The 12,076-nt window shown below is 34.5% G+C and overlaps 1 protein-coding gene across 1 annotated transcript; it reads right to left on the bottom strand.

The window, feature by feature from the left end:
* Positions 1–1,655: 1,655 nt before the first annotated feature.
* AKNAD1 (AKNA domain containing 1) lies at positions 1,656–11,535 on the bottom strand. The gene is made up of 15 exons (XM_019618366.2): positions 11,494–11,535; positions 11,253–11,379; positions 10,998–11,149; positions 10,828–10,887; positions 10,225–10,358; positions 9,764–9,899; positions 8,971–9,128; positions 8,448–8,541; positions 7,721–7,824; positions 6,330–6,412; positions 4,755–4,868; positions 4,557–4,667; positions 3,575–3,656; positions 2,687–2,753; positions 1,656–2,022 (listed from the first exon to the last, which is right to left on the bottom strand). The coding sequence occupies exons 1-15, from the start codon at positions 11,533–11,535 to the stop codon at positions 1,903–1,905; spliced, it is 1,584 nt and encodes a 527-aa protein (XP_019473911.1). The 3' UTR covers positions 1,656–1,902.
* Positions 11,536–12,076: the final 541 nt, after the last annotated feature.

The raw sequence follows: 12,076 nt of genomic DNA, 5'->3' as shown, positions 1-12,076 counted from the left end.
AAATTAAATTTCTGGGGAAAAGGGGGAAGAGATGAGAGGAAAAGAAGGGAAAGCAGATGGATTGGTCTTTGTCAGTACTTGATTATTTTTTTAATAAAGAATGGAGCAAACTATCATCACAATGTGATCTATTCAGAGAATTTACTGTTCTCTTCTTTGTGTATATATGTTTGTGTTGAAGTGGATCGAATAAATTGTATTCTATAATACTGCTAATGTTCTAATGTTTGTTTGTATTATAAAGTTATTTAAATGCAAATTTAATAACGTTTTCAGGGGATAATATTGTATTGAGATGCACTGATATACTAATTTGTTAAATGTAAAGTGTCATAATGTGACCGAACATATGACTCAGGTTTCAATATACATTTTCTCCAGGCTGTAAGGGCATTCACTTCTGGTTTTGCAAAAAGATTTGGATTGTTGTCCTCGGGCTAATTAGTGGGTTAAGAGAATGTATTTGCTAGTTATGTTCATTCAAAGTTAATTTAAAGGTGCAGACTGTTTTTTTTCTTTCCTTTAAAGCAGTTTTATCATTTTTTAAAAAGGGGAATTTAAAAGCAATAAATGCAGAACAAAATAATACCAGAATGTCCTACTTAAGAACCAAACTGACAAGTTGAAGAAAACCCATTTTATTGACACGGATTTATTGCATAGAGTTAAATAAATATCAATTGGTAATGCTAAACTAAGTCTCCCTATTCAGCATTTAGACTTTGTCCAAGTGAGAAAAAATCAGGCTGAGAGTGGAGGCTGTTCAGCCTGGAGCAGAGAGGCCTGGTAGCGGCCTTTCAGTAAAGCAGGGGTGGAAGAAAGAAGAGGACAGGTTCTTCAGCAGAGTCTGTTGTGACAGGATGGGGGAAATGGTTTCAAACTAAAGAAGGAAGGATTTAGATTAGATATAATAAAGAAGTCCTTTACAGTATGGGTAGTGAAGCATTGGAACAGGTTGCCCTGAGAAGTGGTAGATGTCCTGTCCTTGAGATATTCAAGGTCAGGCTGCACTGGGCACTGAACAGCTTGATGGAACTGTGGATATGCCTTCACTCTCAAGAGAGTTGCACTAGATCATCCTTAAAGGTCCCCTATAATTCAAATGGTTCTGTGATATATTTTGGATTTGCTTCAGTGAATAGCATCTCTGATACATACACAGCTGTTAACTGTGTGCTTGCTTTTAATTGCTACGGTTAAATGGATTTCATTAGAAAAATCTTAGAAAGGTTTTTAAAAATTCTGTAGCCTACATCGTCAGCTAGAAATCTGTCAGATATATCAGACAAGGTAAGGACATTTGAGTGAAGAAACAGTTCAATTGTTAGGAATAGGCAAACAACCAATGGCATTACTCAGTTTCTGAGACATGCAAGGATCTCTTAAACAAAACACTCTCAATGTAGGGCACTCCAGAAATAATTGTATGCTTTAAATACGACTTGATATACTAGCATCCTGCTTACAGGTGCAGATCCTGCTTCTATTTGCTGGTGTGTTAAAACATCTACTCTTGAAGTGTGAAAAGCAAATGTATGTTGAAGTGAATGAAACTCGTTCTGCACTTTGGGGGTAGAGGGGAAACAGAAATTAAAAAAAAAATAACTTTGATAAGCCAGTTTTTATGAAGCTACCTGAAATGGGTGCCTAACAAATGCTTAGGGAAGGCAGTTGTAAGCAGTAGCAGGGGCCAGCCAAAACATCAGAGACTTCAATAGATAAGCAATTCATTTTCTAGTTCAGTCACTGGGTACAAACATGTGGAATACCAGTATGTACCAGTTAGTACTGACAATCATAGAACTAAAGCTAGCTGATTTTCTAACCTTTTGTCATTTTATATTTGTAAAGATGTTTATAATTTATAACCAGCAAAAAAATATAGCATTTGAAACTAGATGGTTAAAGCTGTTTTCTTCTAGCGTTAGCTAGATCTTCTGAAATTGCTTGCACCATTTTTTCTGTAGCTTTCTTCAAACTGTTTGCTGTCTGTATTGCATGATCCAGAGTAGAATTCAAAATCTGTTGGAAGCAGTAAAATACAGCTTTGCTGAATGCAGTTGTTTCCATAGGTATAGAATAGGAAGTGCTGTGTAGTTAAGGTTCTCTGTAGCTTTTTCAACAGACCTACTCTGAATACATGTTGAGAAGTGAAACATGTATTTTGAAGGCTACTCAAGGATTTAAGTTGAAGTGTTTGTTACTTATTTTTCTTTGTGTAATCCTGCAGTGCTGAAATGAAACTACAGGAAGCTCTTGTAATGGAGGGAGAGTAAGGATGGCTTAGAGCTGTTAAGGCAGTCTTACCTACAGATTCTGCAATTGTTCACATTTGAGAAACACGTGTTCTATAGGTGTGTATTAACACACAATGTGTTAATATACAAAAATATATTACTACTTATTACTATACTGCGTAAGTAATACTAAGATGATTTTCTGTATTCATCTAAGGAGCTCTACCTTTATACTAAGCTTTATATGAATGTAGTGAATTACATGTGATTTTGAAGTGGTACAAAAAGTTTCAGGTGTCTCACTTCTTACTTCATCCTGTCCCATAGTGGACTAGACAAACTTAAATTGAGACAATCAGTGTGCTAAGAAAGGGGATGTTCAACAGTGCCGTGATATGGGGGTATGTGTTTTTTTGATTAGTTGTATGGTTTTCACTCTCAAGTCTTACGTTTATGTTGAAGTCTTTGGCAGTTCTGTTTCTGATGATTGCAGATGTGTTTCGGGCAGACTTCTTGCTGGGTAAGCATTAATGCAAAAAGATTATTTGATCATCTGTGTTTGAATAGCAGGTTTCATCAGCCTCAAAATTTTGTCTAAATGTAATAAGTAGTGAAAGACAGAACTTGATAAGCCCAAGGTATTTTCAAACTGTGAATTTGATAATTTTGATAACCTGTATTTTCAAGTCTGTTTTACAGTGACTAAGTTATAAAATTGCAGCTGATCATAATCTATATTGCAGTATAACAAAATAGATTCCAGAATGCAGTCAAGAAATCTCTCAAAAACATCATTTTCTTGGTGCTGTAACTTCTCTGAGTAGTCTGTGCCACAGATTCTCAAGTTCGGCTACCATACTTGCAGGAAATTACTGTTACTTGGTAAAGCTAGTAAAACTTGTGGTCACAGAATTTGTTTCAGTTCATGTAGTCTGTGCTATGGTTAAAAATCCATTTTATTTTTCAGATTCTATGAATAATCTTATGTTTATTAGATGTAGGACTTAGACATATTTGTAGAGGTTTTATATTATTCTAGGGATCTGTAAATGGGAAAGTGTTATATAATAATAATTAAGAACAACTTTTTCTCAAGATGGAGAAATATGTATGTCAGCTGAAGCTTGATTCATTAAACTACAAAAGATAGAAGAACTACTCAGGTCATTATTTACATAATGGTATTTCATTACTGAGTCAAATTGTAATGCATAGCGTGCTCTACAAAGGGTAAAGCATTGCCCCTGCTTATGATATGATGGCTTTTTCAGTGCTGAACCTTTAATAATGGCATTTCTTGTTTTCATGCATGCACAAATGAAGCTGTTATAGCTTACCTTTCAGAAAGTCTGATGACAGGTTCAGGAGGCTGTTGATTTGTTTGAGCCTTTTGACTGGGGATTCTCTTCTGCGAATAAGCTTACGACGTTGAAGCCATGCGTAGAAATAAAAGCGAAGAGAAATGTTATATATGCTTAGCATCTTTCTCTGAGCAGCGTAAAACTCAATTTCAAAAGGCTACTGAATAAAAATCTGAATATGTTAAGAGTTTATCTAAATGAGACCAAAATATTTCTTTGCATTCCTTTTTTGGGTTGAGTTTAGTTCTTGAACATGTGATGTATACATTTGTATTGCATTTCTTAACAGTGAAAGACCCCAGGAAGAAAGTGTTGCGTAATGGCATTATTAGGACATCAATCCTAATAATGATTTGAGTGCTACTTTGATGCAGTGTTTTTTTGTCTTAATAGAGAAATAGCTAACCTGTATTTTCTGCTCACTGCTGAACAGTAGATAAATTCATTTGATCTACCTTCATTCCTACAGTACAAAGAGTCTAAGATAGAAGTTACTTTAAAAGCTAAATGTGCAATGTATTTTAAAAACCTGGCGGTCCTTGACTTTGCTGTAAGTCACACAGTGCAGAGCTGAGCTGGTATTCCCTTCTAATACTTGTATGTACAGTAACAGCCAGTAATGAAAAGATTGGTGTAATTATGGCCAGTTTTAATATTCTTCTATGTGGCACTGGATAACAGGAGACGTTACTGTTTATAGTGAAATATGGGACTTGTCAAAGAGCAGTACAGAAGGTGGTCGCTGTTGTGCACAGGGATGGGTATATAGGGTAGGTATGTAAATGTTGGATTTGCTCATTTCATCACAGGATCTGTACTCATTTACTGCTTATCTGAAGTGCTGTGGCTTGCTCGTACTAAATGAAATTTAGTCTGATACATGCACAATATAGTGGTTTTTTTTTTTTGCTTTTGAAAATCTGACTCGAAAATTATTTCAGTAACGTGTCATACTTACAAGTTAAACCAGAGTTTTTATTTCTACGTGGAGTGCAAGACTGAACAGATTCCTTGTAATTCCTGAGTTTAAATGGATTTTGGCTTTCTCTGGAGCATCTGCATTTAAATCCTGAAACAAAGGCAAATCATTGGACAACTGGAACAATGCAAAGAAGAAAACTTTGTGTTGATTTGGGTACTTTTGAAATCATTATACCTTTTCTCTCTCTATGTAGTCTTGTATGGAATATTTTGTGACTTTCACATTTCATAAATTCATCGCTTTGTGAACCATAAGAATGGTAGGCTGAGATGGCTTCTGAACCATTGCCTAAAATCCAAAAACACATGAAAAATATCTGAAATACTAGAATGTTTGGCTTGTATGTAAGTCATTATTTAACTTGAACTAAATTTCTGAGCCCTTCACAGTCAGTAACAGTTCTGCAGTTTGAGGTACTTTTCCATTCATTTTACAGGTGTCTGAGCTGTTAAGAATGGCTTTCAGCTCTTACTGTAAGCCTCAAATGCACTTTCTACTGTTCTTTTCAGTACTAGAAGTGTTAAAAAAAAAAAAACACAAAAAATAACACAACAAAATAAAAACAATGAAATACTCCCCTTTTCTAGTCCTTAAGCTTTTGCTGTGGATGTTCAAATGGCTGAAAGTTCAAGTGTTATACAAACAAGGCATCCTAAGATCATGATAGAAGCTGAGAGAATACAGTAGCTGTTTTAAATAATAAACAAATCGGTGCTAAGAATAGAAGGCCCAGTATATTATATTAAGGGAAAGGACACCATGAGAAATCAAGGATGAAGCAAACTACATGTATTCAAACTTAAATATGGGACACTTCATACTACTCTTCTAGGCTGTTGAATATTAACAGCTTTGGAGTATTCTGCAGAGGAAAAGTGAAGTTGCTGTAAGAGAAAACAAATGCCTAAAGATTCTTAGTGAATTTCCAAGAACTGGGATCTTAAATGATTTGACAGCTAACTTAATTATTTCAAGTAGCCAGTGAGGGCTCTAGTTTGGATTAGGTGAAATTATGTTGTTAGAAGCTGTCCTGAGGGAAGGAGAACACATACAGCCTTTTGTCTCCTTCCTGAGTGGAACAGAGATTTAGGAAAATCTTTCATTTAGTTTTCATGCAGAATAAGAAAGCTGTATCCCAAAACTGAAAGTGGATGTTGAAACTTTTTATGTTAAGACTCCAGATTTCAGTATATGATATAAATGCATGTGATAAGGAGAAAAAGCACTATCAAAGCACAGCATGCATGTCAGCATTATGCTTTTGAAAATGTTAGTAACACTTGAAAGCATCTAAAAAGATGGGTTAGAATTACAGAGTAATTCTATTTGGAAAGTATTTCTAGAGATGGTCTGGTCTAATCCCTTCTTAAAGCAGGGCCAACTTATATCAAGTAGCTCAGGCACTTCCGTTTCAGTATCTCCGAGGATGGAGATAAGACATCCTCTCAGGGGTAAACTGCTGTAGTATCTGATTCTAACCAAATGTAAAACCTCTTGCTTGTATTTTGCTGCTAATTCGTTTGTAGCTTGTCTGCTACTAAGACCTTAGAGTGGCTAAGTGGGTTTCACGTGGTCTCCTTTATGGTCTCCTTTTTATTCTTAGTATCTTGTTACTGCTTAGCATAGTACATCTGTTGGAATTCCAAAATAATTTTCATGGTGCTTAGGTGTACCAGGAGTGGATTGTTTAACAAGACTGAGTAGTAGGTATAAACACAGTTCTGATGTTGGTGTCCCATTGCTACTTACTCAGATTCTTATATGATAAATCAGTTGGTTTTCTTAGAATGAAGGTCGTACACGTTCCAGTTTTCCTTTCCATTATGTTATTTCTTTGAACATGAAAACAGAATGATATTTCAATTAGATTACAATATCTTTATGATAAGCCTTACCAATGTGTTAATGTTTGACCACTTAACTGAGAAGAAATCAGATTTACTTACAGAAAGAACTCATCTTTCTCATCAACCCAAAAAGGTGTCAAGTGGAAGCTTAAATTAAAGAATAATCACAAAACAACTTTGCTAAAGGATGCATTCTGACAGAAAAAACTCTGCCTTATCAGAGCTGTTAAACACACCCTAAAATAATGACGCCTTACTGAGAAAAAATGGAGTATAAAATTCTGTGTATTTAAAGATGCTGATACACACTATCAAAATATTATCACTGGTAAGGATGATATGGTTTCTTTGTAACTGAGCTATTTAAGGTTTCACTTTTGCAGCCTTTGGGGAAGTAGAGGAATACTTGTGATGTACTTTCTGTCAAAACAGGAGTGAAGATCATTGTTTGCAGTATTTGATATACATATTTTCACTGTAGGACATGTAGTATCAGCAAATTTATTTGCAAGCTTTTCTTATCTACTCATGGAACCAGATTGGAAGATTGAGCGAATTTTCCTTAAATGACAGAGGGAGAAGAAAGCAAGCTAGGTGAATTTTACTAGGTAAATATTACTATCTACTCAATTAACTGTCCGTCAGCATTTTTCTCTTATGCTTGCCTTCTTTCAGCATAATAAATTATAATTATTATGTTCTACACTGAATGTTGTTATGAGATCTGACTTTGGATGGAGGCTTGATTTGCTGGAAGTTCTAAAGCCCAACTGAGCCATATGGAACTATTTTAGGACCTTGATGAATCTGTAAACGAAACTTGATAGATAGACCCTTGCACTTGAAATATATATGGAGGTACCAATATGTTCTCCTTTCAAGACTACCAGATTAGGTCATTACAAATACTTGAGGTTGTTATTGTTGTTGCTGAATCTTTTGTTGTCATCCGTCACTGAAAAAAGAGTAGATTTATTTTCATACTTCATTAAAGTAAGCTTGTGTTATTTAAGTTTTATACCACTTAGATAGGCTACTTCAAAATGGAAAATAATCCTGTCTTTAAAAAAACAGATGGGTGTTTTTCTCCAGTGGTCTGATATATCTCATAACATATGCGATTAACTGGTAATAATTTAGAAAACAGATCATCCTTGCGTTTCATACATATCAGAAGAATTTTCAGTGTAGTGAGCAGAGTCCAGAATAGAGGCACACTGTGTACATGCATGTATCAATTCATTTAGCTGAAGAGAAGTTTCTGTACCTATTCAAAAGACATAATATGCTTACCCTTTCATACTCTCTTCACTGGCACTATCTTTCTGACTTAATGTACCCTGAGTATGGAATCCAAGACCTTCAGCCTCATATTTTCTTTCAGGTGAAAAGAATCTCTGTTGTGCACAGATGGTAAAACAAACTGATATTTTGTTTATATTGCTGTGTACTCATCACACAGTGTGAACAGCAGCATCAAGTGTACATGAATTCTGTACAGCTTCTAATTATGTAGTTGCCATCAAATCTACAGTTTGTCTGTTACCATTCTAATTGTAAAGGAAACTGGACAACTTATGAATACTACTTATCTTGTATTCCAACTTTACAGATTATTGTCATGTAGTGTTGAGGAAGGTTAATACATATTGATCTACTTCTGTTATTGCCTTAAAATTAAAAGGTTTTGTAGGCAAGCAATTGCCTGTTCGTTTTTGCCTTCTGAACAAGTAATAAAAGCAAGCTAGTAAACACAGCTAAGTCTTTCCTAACAGAAGCAAGCTTCATCACATAGTTCAAAAAATATTCAGTGTTCCTTCAATTTTTTTCTTTCAAAATCAATACAAGTTATACAACTGTAGTACCTCTAAAGCTGAGTTTTCATATTGTGCAAAAACTAAATGGAAAAATATTGTTTTCATAATATTATCTAAATATATGATATTATACTATATTATATATTATTATTTCATGATATTATGTTCATCTAAATTAGAATGAAAATGAAAACTTCTCATACCATTTCATTTGAAGAATACTTGCTTGCTAGCAGACAACTTTTTCCCAGAGGATCCATTTCTTTTCCATAAGTTGATTCAGTTCTCTTCTGTAACCTTAATTGGTTAAGAGGAAAACATTTGATCTGATCTTATAAAATACTTGCAGGGGAGTATAGTCACTCTAGAGTTGTTTGATGAAGTTTTGATGGTTAATTACGTAAACATCTGCATTCTTTTTAAAATACTACACAAATGTAAGCAAACATTTTGTACTGGTACTGTGTTATCTAGTCATTCATATCTTGAATTAGTGTCGTTGCAATCAATTTTATACAGAGGTATGATTTGACTCTTAGCAAAACAATGGTAGTTGTGTTTTGGCTTCAGAGTAGGAGTGCCAGCCTGGAAGGAGTTTTAGGGTTCTCTGAGAAGTTGAGTCTGAGCACTCAGATATTCCAGGCACCTTAACTTTCTGTACTCAGCAAATGATTACAGTACCATTTTTTGTGATAATTCCAGTAGTTGTATAAGTTTTATGCTTACATGTGAATACGAAGATTGCATCTATCACATTCCAAAGAGAAGTGGGCATTTCTCTGTGGAATTACGGAACTTGTCTGGCTTGTATTTTCTCCTTCATTGTTCTTGGGATGAAATGCATTTTCTTCAGGGGAATCAGCAATACTTGAAAGTACTGAGCTCTGTATAAAGTAACCCCAGGATAGTAGATTTCAGTCAGATTATTTCAAGTAGATGACTTGTACCAGCCTGTGTTTTCTAACTATCTTTTACTTGAGATTCAGAGAAGAATGACTTCTAAAATATGGAGTATGAAAGCATACGGAGATATTTATCTTTTGATTTGTGGAGAACTAATACAATTTTTTTCCGTGTATTTATGATCCAGGACAAAATATTACTATATTTAACAGTAAACTCAATTTTCCATAGCAGAATGTTTAGTCTTCCAGCAGTTCTGCAGTTAAAGAATCTTGGACAAAGTAATTGTTCTTCCAGCTGAATTATAATAATGAATTTTCAAAAGCAGAAAGCTCTGTAAAGCTGAAAATAGTTGCTCATTTTCTTACTCAGAAATGAATGTTTTTGAAGCTAGCACTTAAGTTACTCAGTGCAGCTGTGTTCATTCTAAAGTTTTTGTTACAATTAATGAAAAATTAAACTACAATTTCATGCAAAAAAATCTTTTTTTTTGAAGTAACATGCTATTCAAAAGCATCATGGTTTTACAAATTTTAGAGGAGAACATGTGATAACCATTCTGTTTTTCTTGAATAAAATGGAATAATGCAGTCTTTAAATGATAAGACTCAGTTACCTCCCAAAGAGAATATGATGAATGGGCAGATCCACAGGAACTATGCGAAGGAGCCCATCTGTGCTTGCTGTCATCAGCTTGTTCTTGGATCTCTTCAAGCAGCGTGCCAAGTCTAAATATTTCTCCTTCTACCTTTCTAAAATCAATCATAATACACAGCTAGTGAAACTTCTGTTTCTTACTATGATAGCCATATTTGGCATTGCAATAAACAGTTCATAGAGGGAAGAAAGAAACGGAGTCCCTTTTTAAATGCTTGAGTTAGGCAAATAGCTATCCTTACTATAACAAGGATATGTAAAGCATAAGATGAATTTTGGCCGAGTAACTTCTAGCTTACTCTGTGTAATATTAATATAATGTTTTCACCTCTGAAAAGTGTGACTGATAAAGTAATAGTGGTTAGATGCTCCAAAATATGGAAAATACACTGACGAAGTACTTAGCATTTATCTTCAAACCTTTTGGGATCAAATTCTCCGATGTTGATAGACTTGTCCTTGTAGTACTGCAGCTGTAAGTTACGGTGTTCCTCTTTAGCAGTTAAATAGTTCCTTTCCAAGGCTTCAAGGTATCTTTTCAGTTGATTTAATGCCTTCACCAATAAGAGAGAGTTCAATTGTAAATGATGTTATCATTAACAAGACATAGTAATATCTGCGTATGCTATGTAAGACAGATGATATTTGCAGTGATATTAGTAAGAATTCTGCTGCTGCTTTGAATTGCATTTGTTATACCTATCCAGTACACAGTGCTGCTTGGTCATTTAGAAGTTAAATAATAAATAACCCTTCAGACATACTACCCTACAAATCATAATTAATGCTTTCTGTGCCAATTTAAGGCCTTTCACTAACTACTTTCTAATTGTAGTCTTTAAGAACTGAGCCACTTACTGAGCTCCTTCATTTTTGCTTCTTAAACTCAGTTTAAATCTGAGATTCAGAACAAATTATTTTCAAATGTCTGTTTGAGAAAAACACTGAGTATACTGCCAGAAAATCTCAAGTCTATTAGCCAATTAAAGTACACTTCAGATAACTGAGAAGATATTAGTTTACCAGATAATCATCTTCTAAGAGGAATGTCTCTTTGGTCATGTGTTTAGAGAAGTCTTCTACCTTCAAGAGAAAATACTAGACTTAGATATTGTAACTTGGCATGTTTGCTTTTAAAAAACCATAAAACTAAAGAATTGATGCAAAATAGATACTGAAACAGAACTCTTTACTTTAATTTTTAGTTGATCTGTCTGTTCCTTTAGTATTTGAGACATCTTCTCTCCTTGGCTTATTTCGGGCAGTGAATTAGAAGCATTTAGACAGCATAGTTCTACTGTATGAGTTGCTGGAAATGCAAATGCTGTTGTCCCACATGGCAGTCCTATGTAATGCAAGAGTAAATGTATTAGTTGGGCTTCTTTCCAAAACTTTCTACCCAAAAGTGCTATTGATTTACTTGAAATTATTTAGTTATTTGCACTTACTTGGTTCAGACAAACCGTGTGTAGGCTGTAGGACAGAAGTGTCTGCTGTAGAGGCTTCAGGGGCTGTCCCAATGTCTCTTGAGTAAATGGCAAATCCTGTATTTGGAAAACCTGACTGAGGTAGTATCTGTCAAAGTGAGAACCTAAGTTTGAGGAAAAAGCATACAGAATGCTCTGGAAAATAAAAAGTTTAGAAATGCATAGGACAACTTTCTAAAGTTAATGGGAAGTTCGTTATAACTGTACCATGTAATTTGCTTTGACTTCCGTTTGTGTATCTCATAGTGTATATACTGAAATATGCAACTTGGGGTTATGAAAATCTGTATTTAGACAATTTGTGTAAGTAGATAATTAGTATATTATATAGGTGTATATAATAGTATACAGTATATTATAGTATAGTATAAAGTGAAGTATATTATAAAGGTGACAAAATAGTTCTGGTGATTATTTGGAGTCATAGAAATAAGAATGAAGTTAGGTTTCTGTAGAGGACTTCTGTATCTGATGATTCTATCTCAGAAGATCAGTATGACTCTTGACGTCAGCAAGCTGCATTCACACTTAAATATACCATCAAGAAGTAATAGGGAAAAGTATTAGAAGTTGTTCCATCCTGAACAGTTTATGAAGGGATAAACCTAGGAAAGGACTTAAGCATCTGTATAGCCCTGTGAGTGAACTCAGTGGCAGGGCATGGCAGTAAGAAGTGATTATTTAATTACCAACAAATCTTAACAGGAAGTTACTACTGTAAGAAAAATCTTAAAATTTGCTGTAAGACAAATCTTAGTATAGAGCAAAACCTTCAAAAAAAAAAA

The sequence above is a fragment of the Meleagris gallopavo genome, chromosome 10, assembly GCF_000146605.3.
Source record: "Meleagris gallopavo isolate NT-WF06-2002-E0010 breed Aviagen turkey brand Nicholas breeding stock chromosome 10, Turkey_5.1, whole genome shotgun sequence".
In the NCBI taxonomy this organism is placed as follows: domain Eukaryota; kingdom Metazoa; phylum Chordata; class Aves; order Galliformes; family Phasianidae; genus Meleagris; species Meleagris gallopavo.
The sequence above is the reverse complement of the archived record's forward strand: the minus strand, read 5'-3'. Positions and strand labels throughout refer to the sequence as shown.

Bases quoted from the DNA above. Each gene is read 5' to 3' on its own strand.
- AKNAD1 (XM_019618366.2), bottom strand. From the start codon at position 11,535: ATGAGATACACAAACGGAAGTCAAAGCAAATTACATGGTACA. The intron at 11,150-11,252 runs GTAAGTGCAAAT...TGCATTACATAG, and splicing joins ACACGGTTTGTCTGAACCAA to GACTGCCATGTGGGACAACA. The intron at 3,657-4,556 runs GTAAGTATGACA...CAACGTCGTAAG, and splicing joins TAAAAACTCTGGTTTAACTT to CTTATTCGCAGAAGAGAATC.